At 44.4% G+C, this 24,864-nt stretch overlaps 1 protein-coding gene across 4 annotated transcripts in view; it reads right to left on the bottom strand.

Moving 5' to 3' along the window:
• Window positions 1–24,864, bottom strand: part of KIAA0319 (KIAA0319 ortholog) — a 111,244-nt gene that overhangs the window by 71,994 nt on the left and 14,386 nt on the right. For 3 of the 4 annotated variants that reach the window (XR_001373319.3, XM_014606646.3, XM_019490568.2), the window contains exon 2: window positions 17,688–17,853. Coding sequence is in view for 2 of the 4 variants with exons in the window: in XM_014606646.3 (XP_014462132.1) it covers window positions 17,688–17,736 (49 nt within the window). In the remaining 2 variants the exon portion in view is untranslated. Of the gene's footprint in view, window positions 1–13,776; window positions 13,922–17,687; window positions 17,854–24,864 lie in introns of those variants that run through there. The other variant, XM_059724314.1, reaches the window with a different exon arrangement.

The following is a 24,864-nucleotide window of genomic DNA, read 5'->3' as shown; positions in this document are numbered from 1 at the left end:
AGGGAGTTCGGTCTGGGGCAGTTTCAGCCAGTGCTGGAGGGTGGGTGGATTGAAGCCCCCTCCCCATTTTAGGGGGGGGCACCAAGTGGGGGGACCCCAATCCACCTGACCCACCCTCCAGCACTGGCTGAAAAAAACCCAGATTGAACTCCCTCCACTCCTTTTCCCCTCCCACCCTTCCACTCTGAAGACAGCACCAGGAGCAGGGCTGCGCAGCCAAAAGTTACTGAAGGTGGTCTGCTCTGGAGTGTTTTCATCTGAACCCTGATGCAATAAGGTTTAGATTTTTGTGGAATCATGCCCTTTTAAAGTGCTCTGCAGCCATGCACTTCTGTTTGGTCATGGCTATAGAGTACTTTCAGGGGCCAGATCAGGTGAAAATTATCACTTCTGTCTGCACTTTGTATGTGCTTTGAGATACCACAACTACACCACAGAGAGGAGAGAGAGATAAGCCCATGAAGCTGGGAAGTGTTCTGCCTTAATGTAACCAATGTGATCCAAATTACAACTCATGCTTTCTGACCTAGTGTCAACATGAACAGGAAAAGGTGGCTGTTTCAGTTAATATGTCCAGCCTAATGCCTCAACTACTTGCCCCCTCACTGAGTTGCATGTAAAAATCACTTCTTTGATAAATCATAAAGTAGAGGCACTGTTGCCAATAGCTAACCTCATGCTCAGTGGCAAAAGAAACGGAAAGTATGTGCAAAATGATGTATTAACACCCTAATGGAATGTCTTCAAAAATGTGCATCTCCACAGTTGCTAGGACATTGTTTAGTTTTCATGGGAATTCAAATTGTAGCCATCATCAGTGTAACATGGCTGTGTTACCTTAAGGCAAGGGCACGCAATTATTTCAGGCAGAGGGCCACTTAACGAGTTTTGGCAAGCTGTCGAGGGCCACATGGGTATCCCTGCCCCTTACCAGGTGCCCCGCCCCCTGGTCACCATCTTGTGACTGGAAATCCTGCCCCCTAACCCCTGACCTTTGCCACCTGAAGTCCCTCCCCCCGCCTCCCAGAAGTACTCCTTTCAGCAAGGGGTTTTGCCATCTTGGAACCAGAAAAATACCAAATTATGTTCTAAAAAGCAAACATCCACAGCATTCATTAATTTGATTTCAAAAAATATTTTTGTCCTGATTTAAATGCATTTGTGTAGTGTACCCAGAGGTGACTGCACACTAGCTTAAAATGAAGTCTTACTTTGTATATTGTGGGAGGGTGTATAGGTTTGTGGGGGGCTGTGGGTGGGTATGGGCTTTGTGGGGGGTCTGTGTGAGGGGGTGTGGGGGTCTGCATTACAGCAGTGCAAGGTGGGCATGGGTGTGAGTGCATGTGTATGGTGGGGTGTTTATGTGGGACTCACCCTATGAACACACACACTGCCCCTGCCTGCGCACGCACACACACACACACACACACACACACACACACACACACAGCCTCTGCCTGTACACACGCACTGCCCCTGCCTACACACACACACACCAGTGTGGCCCTGTGCTCCCCAGTCCGGCAATGCAGCCAGGAGCCATGTGGTGCTGGAGCAGGGCGGGGGCAGGAAGAGTGAAATGGCTGAGGGTGGGGTGGGGCTGGGCTGCTCAGTTCTGCTGAGGGCTCCCCCTGGGTCCTACTGCCCCTGGCTCCTGTCAGCTTTGACAGGCAGCCAGGAGAAAATAAATATTAGTTTACTAATTTTTTTAGGGGCTCCACGGACTGGATAGAATGGCCTGCCAGGTCAGATCCAGCCCGCAGGCCATATTTTGCCCGCCCCTGTGTTAAGGAGGGCACCACTGGTTTCACCCAATGGGCACATCTACATGTGCAATTAATGCAATAAACTCCAGCACACATCACACTAGAATTTATTGCTCCCAAGCACTGCGTTTACACGTGCCCAGGAATGTAACATGTTGAGCCAGGTTGAAGCAGCCCTGGCTGGTAGGGTAAGTAGCAGTCAGCAGACTGGCTGCCTGACCCCCAACCCTTGTCTCCCCCACACCTGCAACCCCTGGTGCCTATCTCCCTGGTGCCTGTCCCTCCTGCCACTCCCCCCAACCCCCTCCACTAATGTTTACCCTATGCAGCAGCTCTGGCTTCAGCTCCGGCCTGGGGCACAGAGCACACAGTGGCTCCAACCCCAACTTCAACCAGGCAGCAGTGACGGTGATGTCAGTATTGTGGCAGGAGCAGATCCAGCTTTGGTCTCCACACCATGAATTCTCCTCTGTGATCCCCCCACCTATACCACATGGTCTCCTCTGCACTCTGCCCCCACTTCATCGTCTCCCCTGTGCTCCTCTGTGTACTATACAGTCTCCCCTACAGTCTTCCCACTGTGCACCCCCTCCCCTGTAGCACAAGCCACCTTCAGTCACCCCAGCCCAGATCGGGGAGCAGCAGCAGCAGCAGCACCAGCAACCGCTTCTGCCCTAGCCTTGGTCTGGGGCAAGCAATGGCTTCAGCTCTGGCCCTGGCACTGGATCGGGGCCAGAGCTGGAGCTGGAGCTAGAGCCACAGCAGTTGCCTGCCTTGAGCCAGCAGTCTAATCCAAAATGAGACCTTTTTTTGCCCCCTAGTTGAATGGGGAAAACCCCTCATCTTGGATTTGAGTAAATTTGGTATAAAAAGAGTAGAAGAAATGCACTTTGGATTTGTGTCTAACCCTGCCTCTCCCTGCTCATCTCTTAGATGATGTTATCATCTAAGCCTATGGCCACTGAAAAGCTGCTTATTCTTATTCAAACCATGTAGTATTAGGGCCTAACAGGTCCTTGGAGGCAACAGCACCATTTACTCAGGATAAATAGCACGTTAGCCCATGAGGCCCACTGAAGGTGCTTACAAAAGTTACATTTTTTATGCGGAGGCCCCTGAGCACTCTACAGCCATAATTTAACAAATATTCACAGCTACAGAACACTTAAAATGGCCAATCATGTGAAAATGTAACCCTCATCTGACGAAGTATCAGACAGAGGCGCTCTAAAGCAGAACACCTTAGGGAACCTGCAAGGGTTAATTCTGGACGATTCTGCCCACTTCCCATGAGGCTTTGTTGGGCTGGGCTGGTGCTCACAAGGGTAAGCACCAGCCCAGCCCTGCTCCCAGGGCTGTCACAGAGAGGAGACAGAGTCTCCTCCTTGTGCAGTGGGAGACAGAGGGAGGAGGGTAGGGGAAGGAAGCTACCTCCATCATGCATGCCCCCCCACCAGATACCCTTGCTGTGGTCTTGGAGGAAGCCAGGCTGGGCCCATGAGATGAGGAGGGGAGAGCTCCCTTCCCCTACCTCCACGCAAGCATCTTGACAGTGACAGAGGCTGCCCAGCTGGGAGCTGGGGCAGGTGGGCACAACAGAGCCCCAAGACCTCAGCAGGGGTAGCTGGGCTGGGCCTACACAGCAAGGGGGCTCCGTTCCTTCCCCTACCTGAGGCTCTTGACAGCAGCAGCCATGGCTGCTGCACCCAGAGCTGGGGCAGGAGGGATGGAAATAGAGCACTCTCCTCCCGATGTGGGCCGGGCCTGGCTACCCCTGCTTGGGTCTTGTGGGAAGGCAGGCTGAGTCCACAAGGCAGGGGTCTCTTCTTACACCCCCATTCCGCCTCTGGGCATGCCAGCTTCAGCCACTGACGAGACACTTGGCAGGAACTGGAGGGGAAAGGGAGCCCCTCCACCACATGGGCCCAGCCCGGCTCCTCTCAAGACCACAGCAATGGTAGCAGGGGGGAACCATGAGGCTGGGGGGCTCCATTCCCCACCAGCTGCTGCTGACAATTAACAGCTGGCAGGGCTGTTAAGAAGCAATGATAAAATGCATTGTTGAATGTGGTACTCCTAGATATCACCAATCTATAGCTCACAGACTTGCTAGTACTGCCCCCCCCCCTCCCATCCCCTATATCCAGCTCCCCAGGATGTCAAAGATGCAGTTGCCATAACAGGAAAAACTGAAAAGGCTGGGATTCATCAGTTTGGAAAGAATAAGGCTGAGGCAGGGCATGACATAAATCTGTAAGATCATTAAAGGTGTGGACCAAGAGAACAGGGATCTGTTCACCAAGTCCCAGAATACTAGAACTAGGGGGCATCCACTAAAATTAGTAGGTGTCAGGTTTAAAACTACCAAGAGAAAGTACTTTTTTAATGCAATGTGTCGTTAACTCGTGGAATTAATTGCCAAAGGAGGAGGCGGAGGCAGAGGCAGATAACATAGTCAAGTTAAAGAATGGATTGGATAAATTCATGGATGAGAGATGTATTAATAGCTACTCAACAGAGTGGTTGGAAATGTTTCCTCTGGCATCTCTGAACAAATAATGTGGAAAACATTATTTGACAGGGAGGGAAGGTATTAAAAAGAGGGAATAGATCACTCTAGAGATATCCAGTTCAATGCTTTCCCTCTATAGCATCTACTTCTGCCACTGTTAGCTACTGGACTAAATGAACCAATGGTCTGATCCAGTATGGCACAACTTACATTCTTAAGATTTTACTTTGATTTTGAAATGTTAGCATCTGGTAGGCAGAGATAGTCTTATGATTTGCACATAGACAAAAGCTGAATGAGGACCTGACAGAGCAGGTAAATGTTCCCAAATCGCAGTCTTACAGCCACAGCTATGCATTTTAACTGGAATTCGGGACCTGTTTGTTTTTTCATTTGACAGTTCTACTGCAAGCTCTATATAACAGTGTATGAACTGAATCACCTTTCCTGTAGAAGATAAAAACAACAGCTTGAACTTCTCCAGGTTATCTGCACTCGCATTTTCACACTTCTCGTTCACACCAAATGTATTATTATTATTCCCCCTCTCTCCCACATTCCCATTCATCTCCAAAATTATACAACTCAGAGAGAGACCTAATACTATAAATCATTATTTTAAAACATGGCACACAGTCCAGAAGCTACAGGAATTCATAATCAAAGCACAGGCTGAGGAGTCAGGAGGCTAGCTTATCTGCCCCATTATTTAAAGCAGTCCATTTAGCTGAAGTGTAACTTTGGGCACTTGTTAAAAATGGAACTAGCCTCTTGTGACACCAGTGAGCATACGGTAACAAGTCAAGAATACTTCCTCAAAAATGTGTACATAATGGGCAAGATTTTCAAAGTTTCTAATCATTTAGGCAGACAAGGTTCCTTGGGTGAATTTGATATCTTTTATTAGACCAACCCAAATAGATGGAGAATAGTTATTAAGCAAGCTTTCGAGTTCAAAAACCCTTCGTCAGGCTAAGGAAGTTTCAGCAGTTGGCGTGTGCTCTTCCTGAATAGAATTCCATCCTGCCTGACGAAGGGTTTTTGAACTCGAAAGCTTGCTTAATAACTATTCTCCAACTATTTGGGTTGGTCTAATAAAAGATATCAAATTCACCCAAGGAACCTTGTCTGCCTTAGGGCACTTAATACTTTCTGAGACTCAAGTACCTTAAGAGTTCCTCAAATTGGGCACTCCAGGATTTATAACCCAAAAATATCACTGCTTTACTCTGACACTGGCCTTTTACAACATCAGATCTCAAAATGGTTCCCCACAGAAGTGAATATCTTTAACCTCATGTGGACAGTGAGGCACAGAAAGGTGACATGATTTACCCAAGGTCATGCAACAAGGCAGAGAGAAGTTGGGAGGGCCCAGGCCAGAACTCCATCCAGGAGGTAACACTGCCTCCCTTATCACTAGGTAACTTTGAAATCTTGACCTATGACATTTCATTGGGAAAGGTCTCTCAGGTTCAGGGTGAAATTTCTGGTTCAGAGAGTACACCTTCCTCCCAAATAACTAAAATCTGGTGAGTGGGGTATTTGTCTGGGATGCAAGAGGCTCAGTTCACATCCCTGCTTGGCCCAGTTTTGAGCCTGGATCTCAGACATCCAGGTAACTGCCTTAGCTCCTGGATTGTAGATTCAGTCGTTCCCCCGCTTTGGCCCAACAGATATTTAATTAATCCTTCAAAAGGGGAAGATTTAATAAGATATACAAAGACAGAGCAGGAACTTGAATCTGGGTCTAAGCAACCCACTAACCACAAGGTGAGGAAAAAAGGGAAGAAATGAACACCTTCTTAAATCTCACAAAGGGTCATGGATGAGAAAGCCATTTCTGCCCTAAATTGAATACACTCGTCTGATCAGACAATAGGATTTTTACCATTGGCCTCAGAGGAATTAGTGGCCAACTGCAGAAACTCTAACAGTAAACTGGGCAGAACTGGATAAAAGGAACAGGAAGTTTCAGCCTAATGCTTCAGTTTGTTGATTGATTTCAGATGAGTGAGAAAGGCCCTACATTCAGAGTGACCTTCATCTGATTCCTGATTTTTCCATCTGCAACCCCACAAATAATAGTAACTAAATGTTTACCTGAGTTGTAGAAAATAATCCGAGAAACGGTACTCACAGTCACCTATAAATATTTGTGCCAGTAGTGACGCCCCTACTGATGACAGACATAAAATTAAGACCTATTTTTGGGGGTGTACTTTGTAGCTGTGTTGGTCTGAGACAAGACGACATACAAAAAACTCAAACTCTTGGTTCCAAAATGATACCATGTATTAGACCAACTGGGAAATTGTAAGAAAAGCATCCTTTTCTGCAAGCTTTCGGGATCAAAGTCCCTTCGTCAGGCTCTAGAAAAGTATAGATGGTACAAGATGGCAAAAAGTCCCCATAGGTAGGAAATAAATTTCATTTTTGCACAGAGGGAGCTGAAGATGGAAGGGTGCCTCAGACCAACATGGCTACAAAGTACACCCCTGAAACATGGAAGATGCCTGAATTTTAGCTGATTTTGGATTTTAAACTTCATTGCAGAACAAGAAGAAAGATTTTTTAATCTCCCAGCCTGCCATCTGACACCTCCAGGGAAGGAATCCTACCTAATCTACACATCAAAGAGCTACTCAACACAGCTCACGAAGAAACTCTCATAGACCCAGAGGGACAGCCTTCCATCTTCATCTCCCTCTGTGCAAAAATGAAGTTTATTTCCTATCTATGGGGACTTTTTACCATCTTATACCATCTATACTTTTCCCAGAGCCTGACAAAAGGACTTTGATCCCGAAAGTTTGCAGAAAATGACAATTTTCTTGCAATTTCCCAGTTGATCTAATAAAAGGTATCATTTTGGAACCAAGACTTCTAGTTTTTTGTATGTCAGGCATGTTTTTGAGAATTTTTGTCTGCAGAAATTAAAATGCCAAGCTACTCTCTTGCAAAAATGTCACACAACCTTGCAGCTACCTACATATTTCCTCAGAATATTTTATAGATATAGATCATACATACTCAATTTATTCTTAAGGATTTACAGCCCTACAAAATCACCATGTGAGCTTCCTAGGTCATGCAGTAGTAGTCTATTCTCCCTGATCACCATTGCCTCTTCTTACACAGCTATGCTATGAAGCTCACTGTTTTTCACATCCAGAGTCAGTGGTGTTAGATATACACTAGTCTAATTTTCCATTGAATTTGGGGTATCTCTGGAAAATGGAAAAGGCCATACATGCGCAGAATAGATTTTATTATCCTCTTTCAGCATAAGTGTATTGAAGCCATTTTAATGAGAGTCTAGAAGCCAAAAAAAGCAGCCTCCTATGCTGAGAAATTTAATTCCAATTTTCAAGCTAGAGTACATTTTTGCATCCAAGTTATAAGCCTCTGAAGAACAGGATTTATAATAAATGCTGACAAAGGCTTAATTAATTCCAATGGCCTTTGCAGAAACCTATTTTAACTCCCCCCCCCAACCCAAAACAAAATTCCTGAAACCAAAAGAGCCAGATTAACCAGAAATTTATCAAAATCTGAAATGTCACTGCGTCACCATCTGTGGCAATGGCATTCACCTCTATAGAATGAAAACGATTCATTCTCTCTTTCTCTGCACACTATTTTCCTTTCACATAGAGCCTCCCCCCTTCCTTTCCTTGAAATCCTGAAAAAAGAAAGATACCTCAGGGACCTCCAAGCACCTATTAACTCACAGACAATTCTGATTGCAGATTAAACATTTTTAAAAAGGCAAATAAAGGGAAAATGCTAAACGAAAGCACATACTCCACACAGGGATGAAACCAACAGCATTCTAATTAGATTTACAAGGAAATCGGCAGAAAAGCTTTTACTGCAATTAGAGCAGCAGTCTGCACTGATGTTTACAATTCTGTTGTAGTGCCCAGAATTAGCAGAGGCTCTCTAATTGGTTCAGTGGTCTTGATCACTCACTCTGAAGGCTATATTCATTTCACAGGTTGCTAGGATCCTTGTCTGCTGCTGATCAACAAGAAGTACACTATTAGTTACTAAAACCTTCCTTTTACTTCCACTCAAGGACCAAGAACTGCGGCTTTCAAAGGGGGGAGGGGTTCAGTTCATGTAAAATTATATCATCTAGTCTTAATTAACGGATGAAGAATCTGCCGCTTCTCAAGGGGGGGGTGCTATTCCATTGTTTACTCGCTGTTAAAAATTTCTGCCTATTTCTGAAAGACTTCAATACCAAGTCCTCTGATAAGAGTCAATTGGACTTGGATGTTTAACCCCCCTCCCCACCTTAGGGTCTTTGGAATTTCACTGCTGAAATCCCAGCTTGCATTGAATGGGGAAGATGGGAGAGGGAGCCTCTTCTTCCCCACAACATCTGCACAACAGCAGGGAACAATTTCTTTAAAATGCTCCAGAGAGCACTGGAGGGAAGCAGGTTTATCTACTGTACCCAGCAGCACTCCAGAGCCCCAAGGCTCTGGAACATAAGAGCTGTGCCATCCAGGAGGTGCTGTCAAGCCCCCAGCACAAGTAAGGAAAGTATACACACTCTGCTTCTTTCTAAAGGAGCTACAGTATATAGAGCCTATCCCTTTCCTGCCTCAGCAAGTACTTCCTTTATTCCCAAGGCTGGATATCCTCCAGGATGCAGCAGATTGGCTCCTGGAATATATACATAGATATTCTCTCTATCCTCCACATTCACAGGCAGAGCCAAAACAGCAGTACCTAGCCACCTGCTTAACAAACGCTGCACATAACTTAAACCCAGTCCAGGAGAGCTGTCTGTGCCATTATCCCACATTTGGGCACCTTTTCCAAGACTCTACACCAGTACAATGCCTCCAGTAAAAGGAAAACATATGGACTGAGGTGCTGTATGCACAGTGGAATACCCACCCCAGCTCTGGTTGCTACTGCATTATTGCTACGTCCACAGCATCAAAACCATTCATCAGACTTCAGAATGATTTTAAAAGCATGAGCTTGAAAAAAAATCCATGGAGGGGGTTGCTAGCTTTGTCTTCTGAGTTTTTGAAGTGTGCTCAGTTCACATTTTCAAACATTCCTGCACAATCAGAAGGCAAGGGCTTGATTTTTTTTTAATGGAAGTTGACATTTCTCAGGCATTTGCTTGATTCTATCACCAGGTGCTTCAGGAAAAAAAAAATCCCACTTTGTAAGACTCGCAAAAGCTGGTGACATTTAAAAATTTCCTACGCACAAGGTAGGTTCAAGGAGGCTAAGAATGCAAAGCCAAGCCCTCAAAACTGAGAAGTGCCAGAATCTTCATTCATCTCCCTTGTGAACATGCACCAGATGCAGTCTTTAATGATGTGATCTTATGCTACTGCTTACAGGACCCCTGCCTCAGTCAATACACAGGATAAACAGTGTTCATTTATAATATAATAGTTAATCATAGTAAACATATGTCTAAAAGGAGTGAGTAAATTACTGGTTTTCTGTCCAGAGTTTCCACCAACATGGATCAATAGGCATATACGTTTTCATGATGGCAGGTAGTTTAGCAGCTAAAACAAGTAGCTTTAGTACCTTACCAGTTAAAACAAGTAGCTTTAGTACCTCTCTGTTCACCAGAGCGCCCCAAGGGATGACAAGATCGAATGGTCACAAACTCCTCTGTGACCGTTTCAGGCTGGACATAAGGAAGAACTTCTTTACTGTCCGAGTCCCCAAGGTTTGGAATAGACTGCCGCCGGACAAGGTTCAAGCACCCACTTTGAGCACCTTCAAGATGCTTTTGGATGTTTATCTTCGTGGGATCCTATGATCCCTGCTGACTTCCTGCCCCTGGGTAGGGGGCTGGACTCAATGATCCTCTGGGGTCCCTTCCAGCCCAAATGTCTATGAAATCTATTAAATCTATTTATAACATTGAGCAACTACTCAATATTTTGCTTTCATCTGAATTTCTGCATGTGGCATTGTGCCTTGTTTCCTGGATGCTACTCAAAGCCTGCTCTCAAGAGGGAATAATTGGATTTCTTCATGGTCTTCATACGACTCTCCTCATGATTGTATCCAAGGGCTTACAAATGTTAAATTAACATATCCTCACAACAAACCTACGAAGAAGGTGGCATAAAAGCGCACAGAAATTAAGGTCAAAACTACTCACTAATTTTAGGTATTCAGTTTAAAATATTTGGAAGCTGAATTTTAGCCTTATATTGCTCTTTATCTGGTAAAAGCAGAGATTCCATTAACTCAGGTTACATCTATAAGTGCTCGTTAATTCTGCAAAACAGACTTCAGGTCTCAAGTCAGACACCTAGAAATAAAGCACACACAATTATGAAAAAGTTTAAATGATTTGCCCAGCCTCACAGAGGAACTCTATGGCAGAGGCAGGACAGTATCCAAACCTCCAGGGCAGCCTTGACCATGAGATGTTCCTTTCTTTCTCTTCAATCCCATGCCTTGTTTGCTACACAATTTACAACTCCTGCAACAAGTGTCAATGGGTTCTAGGCAACAACAGACTCCTTTACTACACAAACCTGATTTACCCCAAAAGCAGGTCCAGCCATATGCTGAGTGAGACATAAGAACATAAAAACTACCATTTACTGGGTCAGACCATGGGTCCATCTTGCTCAGTATCCTGTATCACATGGTGGGACGGAGTAGACACTGAAAGGGAGCCCAACGTGGGTATAACCAGGGTATAATCAGGAATTTTTCCACTGTTCCTCTCTCACTTGCAGCCTCCAGCATTTACGCTCTAGGAAGTTGTGATTCAGAGGCTGTATCACTCAATAACTACTGATGCGCCTTTCCTCCAAGAATCTGTCCAATTCCTTTTTGAATCTGGCTAAACCGTCTGCTTCTACAACATCTGGTCACAATGAGTTCCACACTTGAATTACACACTGTATGAAAAAGACCTTCCTTTTGTTAGTTTTTAACTTACTAAATAACTAGTTTCATTTTGTGATCCTTAAGTCTTACATTGTGAGAGATGGTAAATAATAAATGCTTATTGACTTTTCCTACACCATTTAATATTTTGTAAACCCTTATCACGCCCCCCCTCAAGTATCTCTTTTCTAAACTGAATAGGCCTAGCTTCTTTAATCTCTGCTCATATGGAAGATCCTCCATACCACTAATCATCCTTATTGCCTTTCTCTGAACCTTTTCTAGTTCCTCTATATCCTGTTTGAGGTGTAGGGACTGGGCACAATATTAAATATGTGGACACATCATGGTTTTATAAAAGGTCATAATGATACTTTCCGGTTTGTTTACAATTCCTTTCTTAATAATCCTTAACATCTTGTTTGCCTTTTTGATGGCTGCTGAGCACTGAGCTGATGTTTTTAGCTAACTGTTCACAATGACTCCCGGATCTTTTCCCCGTGTGGTAACAGGTAACATAGAAACCACCATAGTGTAGGTTCAGTTTAGTTTATTTGTACCCATGTGCATCATTTTACACTTACCTACATTAACCTCATCTGCCACTTTGTTACCCGTGCACTCAGTAGTGCCAGATTCTTCTGTAGCTCCTCACAGTCCGCCCTTTAAATAATTTTGTCATCCATAAATCGGGCCACCTCACAATTCACCCCCTTTTCCATATAATTTATGAATATGTTAAACAGCACTGGTCCCAACCCGGATCCCTGGGGACCCCTACTGTTTACTTCTTTCTATCCTAAAAACTGACCATTTATACTCATCCTTTGCTTTCTATCTTTAAATTAATTTATAATCCACAAGATGGCATTCCCTGTAATCCCATGACTACCTAACTTCATTAAGAGTCTCTGATGGGGAACCTTATCAAAGTTCTTTTTGGAAGTCCAGATGTCAACTGGACTTGCCCTGATCCACCTACTTATTGACACATTCAAAGAACTGTAGTAGGTTGGCAAGGCATGATTTCCCTTTGACAAAGCCATGTTGATTCCTCCCCAGCAAGTCATGTTCATCCATGTGCTGAAGAATTTTGATTATTGTTTCTACCAGTTTTCCAGAAAAAGAAGTTAGGCTTGTCAGCCTCTAGTTCTCTGTATCCCCTCTAGAGCTTTTTAAATAAGGATGGGGTCATGTGATCATGTCAAGAAACAATGTATTACAATGCCAACACACAATAAGAGTGAATTAAAGTTTCAGTGGCAATTTTATATTCTGGTGTTTCTGAACAGTTGAGTGCTTGACTTTACAACTTTAATGTGCACGTGTACACATGCACACAACTGTGAAATTTAATCTGAAAAATAATAAGAAATCCTATCAGTCAACATCATATTGACACCCGCACCAGTAGGGTTGGAACCTTTTGATCCACTGAATGGATGTGACATGAACTGATAAAATGAATAATAGCAATAGTAAATTCCCATCCTCCACGTGAAACACTAGTTTACTCCTCCTGGCTTATCTGAGCTGTTCTCCTCTATCATACCAGTGCTAAAACTTCTGAATAGGGGTGAACCAATAAAGACTTTTTTGGCCGATAGTGATGGCCAGTTATTAATGAGCCCTATCGGCCGATACTGATTGGATTGCTGATATGCAGCCCAGCAGCTTGGAGAGCAGCGTCCAGCTGGTAAATCTGTTGGGGGGGGGGTGGTAAAGGACAGGGGGAGGAAAGAGGCCTTGGGGGGCGGTTTCCGCTGCTGATGCACCCCTGAAGGAGGCATGGGGGCCATGTGACCCTCGGATCTGCGTACAGGGCAAGGGCAAGCTGCTGCTGTGGGCTGGGGCTGAGCCCAGCCCATGCACAGCCCTGGCCCAGCCCTGCAGCCAGGAAGAGTTTGGCACTGCCCCCAGCCCCAGCCTGCAGCAGCAGCCTGCCCTCACCCTATGCACAGGTTGGGGGGGTACATGCCCCCCATGCCTCCCCCCATTTCCCCCATTTGTGCCCCCCAGACATGCCGCTCCATCCCATGCCCTGCTTCACCCTGGCTGGGCAGCACTTGGCCTGCTTCAACCCCACGCCCTCCCGCACAATGGAAGCCTAGATCTGCCCCCCTGCGCACACCCCTTCTCTCCCCCTGCCCTTTTCCCACAACAGACTTACCAGCCGGATGCTGCTCTCCAAGTTGCCAAGTTGGTCACATGCATGCTGAAACTGCACGAATGCACGCAACATTTATTGGCGACATTATCGGCCACATCAGCCAAAAAAAGCTGATTGCTGATGATGTCCATTTTCCTTTTATTGGTACTAATACGATATGGACCAATGTGTCAGTGTGCCTCTACTTCTGAAAGGGAAGGTCTCTGTGGTTTTTCTCTTAAACAACAAAACAATACACTTTCTCTGGCTCTGTTCTCAGAAACAGCTGAAGCGTTGTGCTTGACATTTTCCTAAAAGCCCTTCTGCCTGAGGCAGATGTTCATCATAGGAAATTTCAGAACAAAGAATTAAATTTTGATAAATTACAAACGACTGGAAACGAGATCTTATAATCATGTAGGACAAAATAGGTAGTATTATCAGCCTACCTATAAAAATGTGATGGACGTGCTGCGTACTAGTTTAACTCCAAGTACAACATCCATCCAGCAGAGGGCTTCAGAATCCCTCCAGTTCATGGAAGAAAAAAATCAGCCAAGTCATATCATTCTCTCCAGAGATGTGGACACTGCAAATAAGCAGCAGTTGCAGATCAGAGGTGATCATTTTTCAGTGAGGCTTCCAGCTCCTTTATCAATTAGCTGCTGCAAGGGTGAGAGGAAAAACCCCCAAATAGCTATACAAATCTGAGCCTGAGATACTATGGTAATAAAAACAAATAAATACCTTGTGTTCAAATACTCTGCCCCTCTCCTTGCTTTTTCCCTGTTTTAAACACTTTATTGTTCAGTAATTCATGCCAAATGAAACACAAGCTCGATTTCCCTGTATTGTGGTGGGATTGTGGTGTTTTGCATTCACTTCAATAATTCTATCAAATATTTTCAGTTATAACTAAAAAGCTGGCGTAATTTCCAGCCCTGTAAAACCACTCTAGACACTGAAACTCAAGCTGGGTCCTTTCCTCTCTGTTCATGAACAATGACAGTTGAAAGATTTTCAGTTCAAATTCTACATTCTGGCAGACAGCACAATCCCACTGTTGTAAAAATGAAGCATCTTTTCCTTCTTGTGATTATCAAAGGCTAGCAGTTGTGTCTGCACACACAAACAGAGGAAATCTATGGGATACAAAGGTGCTATATTTATAAAGAAACAGAATCCAAATGGAATGACTGCTCTTTGTAGAGGAGGATTTCTTCCTAACAACTCTCACAACTAACAACAATCCATTACTAACAACTGTCCATTACTTTTTCAATATTGGCATTTCTCTTAAAACCTCAACTCCTGGAATCACAGTGTTTCACAAAACTATTTTGTGAGAGAGAGAGAGAGGGAGGAATGGGGATCCTAGCCCCTTCTGTTGTGAAGAAGCTTTTAACCGTGACCCCTGCTGAGTTAAAACACATGGAAAATGTCACTGCAAATAAAAAGAAGCAGATAAGCAAATAAAAAGAAGTCAGTTATTTTAAGCCACATAACTTTGGGTGGGGGGAGTTGGGCTCCTAATTTTTTAGACATCTGGCAGTACTATTCTAAGAACTCACAGCTTGTGGGTATCTCAGGAAAAGAGTGGTTTTAAATAGGAAAGGGATATGGATCCTTTGCAAAAAGCATTGGGAGGCCACTAATGAATACATCACCGCATGGAAAAAGGCAAAAAGATGGGAGTTCCACAACATCTGTAATTGTGACTACAAAGTAACTGGTCTTTGTTAGAATGACTAACCTCAGCACAAAGTAAAGCTATGTGAGTATGCAGCAGCTAAATATTGAGTCAGGTATGATGATTTCTCTGGGCTTTTATTGTGCCCATAGAAATGCTTTATGGTAAAGCTATTAAGTACCGTCTACTTGGGTGCCAGGATGGAATATATCTCTGTGTGCAAGTCATGTTTTATTTAATCCAATATATAGGACTCTAAATTGCAAATAGTTGCATTTATGATGGCAACCCACATATCATGTATTTATCAATGAAAGCTGTCTTTATCAATTAACTTGGCTCAGCTGCAATAGTAGTCAATAACATACATACTGTAAATCCATTTTTGAATACATTAGCACAAAGAACTACTGGGTTTTGGAAGGCCAGAATAATTTAGTCCCAATTAAATGCACAATGATTTTAGCAATTAAGTGGATTACATCATTTTAAGAGACTGATAGATAGAGGTAGGGAGAGATGTTAAATGGTCAGTGTTCCATGGACTTAGGTGACCCAGTCAGCTGAAGTGTCAAAGGAGTGCCAGTTAGACATGCAGGAGTGTTGGTTAGACACTGATATTTGCTGCCACACTAGGCGTAAATCTCACAGCACAACATTGGTGTTACAAAAGGTGAAGCGGCAGGGTTCAGAAACCACTGACCCTAGTGTCAGCCATTCTCTCTTCTCTTGAAAAGAAAAACACGGTGAAAAGCAGTCACCCAAAACAAACACAGAACCATTTAGCTTAGCGGGCAGAGTAGCCAATATCCCCTCTTCTGACAAACAAGAGAGGACTTTCCAAAGCGCATGTCAACAAGGATAGCAAGAAACAGTCAGTGCAAATAGTAAAGAACATAAGAAGACAGCCCTGCAACACTTGAAATGTCCATGCCTAGAGTTGTTAGGAAATTCAACATGCTTAAAAATTGAGGATTTGGATCACAAGCTTAAGACTAAGGCAGAAAAAAAAAATCCCAAAACTGTAGTGTCAGCATCCCACAAGGCTACTGAGCCAATGCCAGTACTTGCAAGTGCCTATGCACTGTCAAGTGGCAAGGGATGGCTTTTATGACATGTTGCAGTAGACATCTCCTGGAAGGTGATGAACACCCTTCAGTTTAAGCGCAGTAATGGGTGACCTGCAGCATCTTACAGAAGCCTCATGCAGCGTTTGTCACAGTACTGAAGAAGAGTCCACCTCTATTTTCTGCCAAGGGTAAAAGGAGTATGGAGGGGAAAGAAGGGACACCATAACATTTATTAACCCCTAATTTAAACATTATAAACTGCTGACTTAGGGCTAAGAAGAAACTTGGAATATTTCCTATTGTACAAAAGGAGCAGAACAATTCTCTTGGGGACGGTGTAAGGGAAAAAAAAGAATCAAAAGATGGTAACAAAGCAAAAACAAAATGCCAACAAGCCTTTCCAAAATGCCTACTGGGGATTTTTTAGCCTGTTAACAATTCATTAAAATTATTTTTAAAAGCCCTTACATATCTATAGTTTTGTAACAATCTTTATGAACCAGGTTCATTGTTCCATATATAAAAAGAAAACTAATGTGATACATGAATCAGGTACTTGGTTATAAAACATATACTAGCTACATGAGAAAACACTCATCTTCACACAGCTGCCAAATATCCTGGAATAAATGTCTTCCTATTTCCAAACTCAGCTGTCTGTTTAAAGGCTAGATATATTAGCAAGAATTTCTTTCATTAAACATATAATCCTGTTTACACTTCAAGAGACTGGAATCCCAATAACTCTGTATTACTGTCTTGAATCCCAGTCAGTAATGGAGATGCTGCTGGTATCTCCCCAGTCAGAATTCCAGGCACTACTCCCTGGAAAAATAAAACCTTTGAATGTACATAAGTGCATACTGAACTTATGCCTTTCAGGGCCATGCTAGAACTGCCAGTATTCAGGTTAAATGATCAAAACATGAAAAGGCAGCATTAAGAATTCTTATCATTTTTAATTTATTTGACTTTAAAAAGCCATATTCTATCCAAATCAGGGGTCCTTCCCTATGTTGCATCTTTAAAAAGAAATATCAATAGCCTGAAAAGGGCACCTTTGTTTCTCTTATAGTAATAGCTTGATCAGGCTTCAGGAGGTATAAGGGAGATATCATACTATATAGCAAAAGCAATGATGCTTGGAGGCATTTACTTTTTCAAGGCATCATGTCTTTCAAAGGAGTACGCTGGCAGATAGACCCTGCTTCACAAGGTACAGTTGCTCCTTCTGATGTATATCCAAGGATATTCCTTTCCTTTTATACTCCCCCATCTTCTGCAACTAAATTATGGCTGTCCCAGTGCAGGAAGGGGTTTCTAAGCCTTCCTTCACTTGCACTGGCCTTGTGCACCCCTTCTTGAGAGGCCATAATTTGTCCCTACAGCCATCAATTTTGAACAGCCCTTATAGAAGCATGCATCTTAATTTTAGTCTTTCAGATGCAAAGCTTTTTACATTACAACAGTCCCCTAACTGAGGAATGACGACAGCCCCTTGTTTTCAGCCTACCCTCAAACAAAAAAAGAAAGAAATCAGTAACATTTACTTCTTGCATTCATGCCTGAGTCACGTACAGAGAACAACACAAACTCCTACCTGTCATTGCCAACAGCAACAAGCAGAGAGTGCCAATCCCAAAAGCCATTCTGCTCCAGGAAAGCAGTGACAATCACCTTGCTTCCAACCAACCGTGTGGAGATGATATGACCTTAGTGTAGATTCCCTCTATTACTGTTTAGTACCCCACTGTGGCCTTCAAGGACTGTAACAGACAGCAGAGGAAGAAACAGGTCAGAAGTGAACATTAATTAGACTGTTAGAGTAGAAGCAGACAGACAGGATAAGTGTAGGCTTCCTATTATTTCTCTGGTATCTGCATGATGGGCAATACAGTAGATTGGGAAAAAAAATAAATTACTTACCCGTAATTCGTTCTTTGAAGGTGCAGAAATAGTCACACACTTGGGTTCCTGCAGCTCCAAAATATGAAAAAGGAGTAACCCAAGATGTTGTTACTTACCAAAGAGAGTTCACCTCAGCTTTAAAGGAAAACTGCAATGCAACCTGAACCCTGAAGTGAAGTGTAACACCTCCAGTAGGAAGAGGTGCAGACAGAAGTGACAATTTTCACCCAATCTCCGCACAGAAAGCAGGCTATAGCTGTGACCAAACAAGTGCATGGCTGTAAACAGCTTAAAAAATGGCTGATTGGGTGAAAATCTGACCCCTCACTGCATGGGTGATTGGTGCCTTGCAAGTCTGGGGGGGCACCAGACTGCCAAAGGGGGGCGGTGGGGTCAGGTCACCAGTGGCGGATCACCAAGCCCAGAACAACCTGTGGCAAAACCAGAAATGCACTTCCACCGACACTTCCAGTTTTGCGGCTGGTGTGCAGCCAGTCTTAGGGGGTGCAGGTGTACTCGCATGCACCCCCTATCTGTCTCCAATGCCTCATTTCATGAAGTATCAGATAAAGATATTACAAAATGTAGCGTTTTTTGTAGCTTGTGTCTCTGGAGCTGGCAGCCTGTCCTGTTTTCAGAATGGGAGGAGAAAAAGAGAGCAGATGGAGTTCAGTCTGAGGGGTTTTCAGTCCCCCCTGGAGGGTGGGGCAGGTATATTGGAGCCTCCCCCCACCACCCCAAGGTGGGGGCAGGGCTCCAGTTCACCCATCCAACCCTTCAGCACCAGCTGGGGAGCCCCAAGAACCAGCTCCCTCTGCTGCCTTTCCCCCCTCCCATTCTGAGAACAGTGAGCACTGGCAGAGAGTCTGGCCATTGCTACGGCAACTAGCTGGGGCTGGGAGCCTGTAGCTAGGATTCCCGTCCCCTGGAACCAACAGTGAATTTCTGTTTGTCTGGGGCAATGCTGCAACTCAGAACACTTTGCAAAAATAATTCTGAGTTACAGCTGGGAACTGCATTTCTAACTGCACCCCTATATGGTCCTAAGCTCCAGTGCACACGTCTATACATGTGCCCGACTGCGCAATTGTTCCTGCACAGTCAGTCGGTTCTTGCTTTAGCAGGAACTAAATGGCCACGCAGTAATTGCCATTACTGAACAGTCCCAGTGGTGCATGGGTTGTATCTGACCCTACTGCACAGTAGCCCATCACTACTTGTGCAGTACTGTCAGGGTCACGGTTCGTGCCCGCCAACACTACGTCGCCTTACTCATTGCTATGGCAACCTAGCATCTTGTGTAGAGTGAATAAAGTGAGAACTTTATTCATGTGGAACTGCTTGTGTAAGAGAAGGCAGAGCCTCCTGGGAATTTTCACGGAAGAGACCAATCTAGTCATAGTCCCTCAGACCAACCTCAGCAATTCATAAAAAGCAAGGAAGAATTCAAACAACTCCCCCATTTCAGCAGGGGAAAGCCAAGGTGTATATAGCCAACTCCAAGCTACCAACACAAGCTTGACCACAAGATGAACATGAGCCTGCAATGCGATGCTGCGGCTAGTAAAGAGACCAAAACGCTGGCTTGCATCCATAGATGCTTCTCAAGCAAATCCCGGGACGTCATTCTCCCCTTGTACTCGGCCTTAGTGAGGCCGCAGCTGAGAGCCAGGGGGCTCTTTAGCCTGGAAAAGCACAGGCTCAGGGGTGATCTGATGGCCACCTACAAGTTTATCAGGGGTGACCACCAGTATCTGGGGGAACGTTTGTTCACCAGAGCGCCCCAAGGGATGACGACTAGGTTGAACGGTCATAAACTACTACAAGACCGTTTCAGGCTGGACATAAGGAAGAATTTCTTTACTGTCCGAGCCCCCAAGGTCTGGAACAGCCTGCCACCGGAGGTGGTTCAAGCGCCTTCATTGAACACTTTCAAGAGCAAACTGGATGCTTATCTTGCTGGGATCCTATGACCCCAGCTGACTTCCTGCCCTTTGGGCAGGGGGCTGGACTCGATGATCTTCCAAGGTCCCTTCCAGCCCTAATGTCTATGAAATCTATGAAAAACACTGTAGTGTTTGTCTTGTTATGTTTTAAAGGACCAGGTTCACCCTGTGTAACCCCAAAGTTACTGATTTATAATATGTTCAATTAAGTAATACCAGGAATTACTCTGGCCCATTTGCTTAACTGGGCATATCAACACAGATGTTTACTGCACAGTCAACTAATTAACCGTGCAGTAAACATATCAGTGTCTACACATGCACCCCTATTAGGGCACACAAAACTAATAAACTCCACAGCAGAGTATTTACAAGTCCTACCCTGCTGTGTAGTTTTTTCATGTGCAGTAATGCGCATGTAGACACTGAGCCGGCTGGCTGGGGTATGAGGGTGCTTCTGTGGGGGGGGCTGCCTCCCAGCTAGCTTCATGCTGAAGCACCCTCATGCCCCAGCCCCTCCACAGTCCATTGAGTCCAGTCAGAATACCTCGGGGCTGGCAGGCTGACCCCCCCAGGGCCTCCTGCCAGCTGGGGCTGCTGTTACCTGGCTCAACATTGCTGCAGTCCAGGCCCATATGTAAACCACATGCCCGGGAGCTTCCTGGAAGCAGTAAACTGGGAAGCAATAAGCTCTGCAGTTTATTGCTGCACACTAATGGCTCATGTAGATGCCATTAACACGCAGAAACTAGGCCAGGAAATACAGAAGCTCACCAGATGAGTGAAGAAAGCTATACTTTTGGCTAGGTATAGCTGTGATTCTCTATATGGAAAGGACCCACCGCCTCCTTGAGTATTATCTGAGTGACATGTAAAGGTAAGGATCTACATGTTCCTGGGACTTAAGGCCCAGCCCTGGCAGAAGTGACCTGCACTTGGCTGCTGCTGCCACACTGCCCCTTACAACATGCATTTTTATATGACAAACAATTGTGCTGCTAACAGGACCATGACAAATGCAGGAAAAAAACGTTTATATCAGCTGGTGTAAAAAGAACAACATCTAAAGAAGGCAGGTAATTTAGCATTTAGCAGCTCTAGACCCCAGCTGGACTTTAGTTCTCCAAGCAGGGATTATTGTTGAGGGGGCTTTTTTTGTTTTTGTCTTGTTTGTTTTTGTTTGTTTGTTTGTTTTGTTTGGGTTTGGTTTTGTTTTGGGGGGGGTTGGGGGGGTGCTAATTTTGCCTTTGTAAAGCACCTAGCCTAGTAGGGACCTGGTCCACAACTGAAGCTCCAAGGAACTGCACTCCAGCAAACAACCAACAACAGACCATTCCTACACAATCTAAAGAATAATGCAACACCGATTAAGCAGTAAAAGAAGAGTCTCCAGGGGCCCCAGACATACTCTTTAGATTTGGAGACTCCTTAAATAGAAAGGTTAAGTAGGATTCTTAAATCCTCCAATGTGAAAAACAGCCACTTTGGCAATTCATTCTACAAGACAAGGAATGAAATCCCTTTTTTGAGAGAGAGAGACCACTACAGAAAATCCAGAATACTAAATATTAAACCAATTCTCCTCCGATGTACTCAAGTAATACACAACCAAGAAAATGAGGGGTCGTTTTCAGAGAACACCGCTTCGTGCCTGACAGTATTTTGATATTTGCAATTACCATTTCCTCTCAAAAAGAAGTTCCTGTAAACAACATGTAAATTGCTTCCCACTCTGCAGTAATTAGTAAGCTCCAAAACAAAATCTTTATCTAGTACTAAAAATGGCCAATAAAAAGCTCTTGATGCTTGTTCTGGGGTTTTGTCCAAAAATGACTAAATTATGATATGGTCAGTTAAATAATACCAGGAATTACTCTGGCCCACTATGGTTACCTGAAAAAGAAATTGGTGCATTTACAGAGCACCTCTCCACAAAAGATTTCAAAGCAATTACAAGCGTAACTATCAACTGTTTTTAGAGCAAGATTAGGGACAAACAGGTAGTTTGGCTAACCTTGACCAATTCTTTCAATTTAAAAAGAGATAGCACTTAAAGGAGTTGAAACAGGAGCTTAAATTTGGCAGTGGGTCAGAGAGGTGCCTTCTTGTGGGCCTGTGAAAACCCATCCCGATTTGAACAGCAGAACTTACTAGAGGCTTGTTTCTAAAGAACATTGAATGCCTGCACTGGCCATGCTTCATGAAGTCCCAGAAACAGCCACAAAGGTCATTTGCATCTTCTTAGGATGGAAAAGACTGATGATCCTTTGTCCCAAGGACTGCACTGGGTTTGGAATTTTAAAAAAGTGAAGTTTCACCTCTCCTTCTGATGGGGGGTTATTAACTCGGTATACTTCACACCTCTCATTATTAATTAAACAAGACTTGAATACCCCTGCCTCCAGAATGCAGGTAAATATCAGCCTTTCCATTCTTTACAAAACAGGTGCAGACTCCTGTCACTTCTAAATAGAAACTAGGTCTCTGATATGGAAGACCCTGGCCCCAGCCATTTAGCTACAGGACAAGTACTGGCTGTATTGTAATGTTTCTGGTTTGCATGTGTTCATGTTGTAACAATGTTACATGCCTCAATTTTCTCTAACTCGTATGGGGGGTGGGGGAGAAGGGAGGTTGAGGGTGGAGGTGGGAGTTAAGAGACAATGAAGCTGGAGTTGCCTGGCCAAGTGACAGAAAACACAGCATTCATCCAGAGCTGTTGACATTTCAACAAGGTAGGATTTGAGGCATACCCAGGAATCCAGGGAAGAGAAAGAGATGAGCATTTCAGTGGATGGAACAGCCCAAAAAACAGGATAATGGCCTGGAGCTAGAGAGTCTGAAGCAAGGGAACAGCCAGGCTATTCTGGGGTTCTCACTCTGCAAACTGGAGAGGAACATCTGATATAACCTTGGGGTATTCAGTGTGCAGGTTGGATTGGGAACAGAGAGGCTGCTTAACCCTTTGGAAGGGGCAGGGTCATCTTGTTCTATGGCCTTTGCCCCCAACTAAATGAGTTTGTTTGTTCCATTTATATGTCATCCTCCCCCAAAAATTGGCAAAACAAATTTAGTGAGGTTCCACAAATACCCACTAAGTCATGTAAACACTTTATCAGCTCATTGCAATCAACCGCAGAGGCTGCTGAAAGATCTAGTAGGATCAGCAGGGCACAGTTTTGCCTGCTGATCTCCAGAGAAGATTGCCAAGTTAAGTATTCCAGCTTCCAGTGGCAAGAATTCAGTCTCTCTGCACAACCTTAACTGCTACTTTTTGGTGTAGGACTTATGAAAAATTCCCTCATCCCTGCCCCTCTGCTGTGCCTTTTTTTTTCTTTTTCTTTTTTTTTTAACTCTAGGGCAGTGTTTCTCAACCTTTTAAGTAGCAAGTACCCCCTCCTGACTTCTGAAAAATTTAATAATTGGTGAAGAACATCAACCAAGGCCATGAGCACAGACTCTTTACTAAATCCAGGACAAAAGCCAGGCTGACAAGTCCGAGCAAGTCATGTTCTAATGACAGAGGTTCCCCTCACATATGGGAGAGCCAAGGCAGCCTAAGCGGAAGAGTAGGTGGTTAAAGCATAGATGGCTCTTGACCTGCTCTGAAGCAAACCTATTCTAAAGGATGTGCTTGGGGGACCGATGTGGGGTGGGGAAGAAGTGACACGGGTGACCCATGAATGGGATCCATGCCTGTCCTGGCTTGTAAAACCAGCTGGGAGAGATTGAGGCCGCTCAGGACTGTCAATGCCTCCCTTTGGGAGGTCGGGGTGCTGGACATTCCTAATTCTTTGATTGCCTGGCCTCTGCTGAAGAAACCATTGCTTGATGCTGACTCCCCAGTCAGTTATTGCCTTGTCTCCAACCTCTACTTTTTGAGGAAGGTCACTGAATGAGTGGTGTCCCTGCCCAAGAGCTTCAGGATCTAATTAAAGAGGAACTGTCTGCTGTACCACTTGGAAACTAAGATGCACTCCTTTCCCTTTGAAGCAATGAAGCCCCTCTCTCAGGACCTGAACTGGAAGGTAGTTCCCTGAGCAAGGCCCTGATGAGGGCTGGGATCTCACAATTGGAAAGAGTCAGGTCTCTCTCCTACCATGCCCACTCCCTCTGGAAGCCATGCCTGGGCTGGTTTCAGGGAGTACTTAGAGAGCAGGCAAGGCCAGAGTAAGCACACCTCTACAAGTCTCCTGGAAAGCACTGTTTGCATGTGCTTAGCTAATGGAGCTTGTAAAGCCAAGTTACCCTTGTGTACTTAACATACTGAATGTGTTATGTCTTCCTCTGGTGGCTTGTCTGATGCCAAGTGCTGCAGCTTTTTCTTTAGAGCAAAATCTCTGCAGCACTGAATGTCTTGGCTTTGGACCCCAATATTGCTGCCTGTGGGGCAAAAAGTGGCAGAATTTGGGTTTGTCTAGAAAGTTAGTGCTTTTAGAAAGTCTCCCTTAAAAACACTCAGACAAGACTGCCAGGTTAACCATTCCAGCTTCCAAGGATTCAGTCTCTCTGCACAACCTTAACTGCTATCTTTTGGTGTAGGACTTATGAAAAATTCCCTCATCCCTGCCTCCCTGCTGTGCCTTTTTTTTTTTTTTTAACTCAAAAGGCTGAGAAACACTGCCCTAAAGTAGTAAGTACCCCCTAACTTCTGAAAATGTGAATAAGTACCCAAACACACAATTTTCCAGGGGATTTTATATTTATAGACTAATGTGTGCCGTATGTTGGAAGAAGGGCTGTGTATATAATGCCATGATATGATAGATGTCTGATCTGTTGCGGGTAGGGTTGCCACCTTTTACACTAGGGGTGCACAACTCAAGTATATACCTGGGCTAGAGGTGATGTTGGCCAAAGCTAGAGGGCTGAATGCACAACAAATGATTACTAGGGAATTTAATTTTTTAACTGCACCAAATT

The sequence above is a fragment of the Alligator mississippiensis genome, chromosome 3, assembly GCF_030867095.1.
Source record: "Alligator mississippiensis isolate rAllMis1 chromosome 3, rAllMis1, whole genome shotgun sequence".
NCBI classification, from domain to species: Eukaryota; Metazoa; Chordata; order Crocodylia; family Alligatoridae; genus Alligator; species Alligator mississippiensis.
Note: the sequence above shows the minus strand (reverse complement) of the source record. Positions and strands in the feature narration are given on the sequence as shown.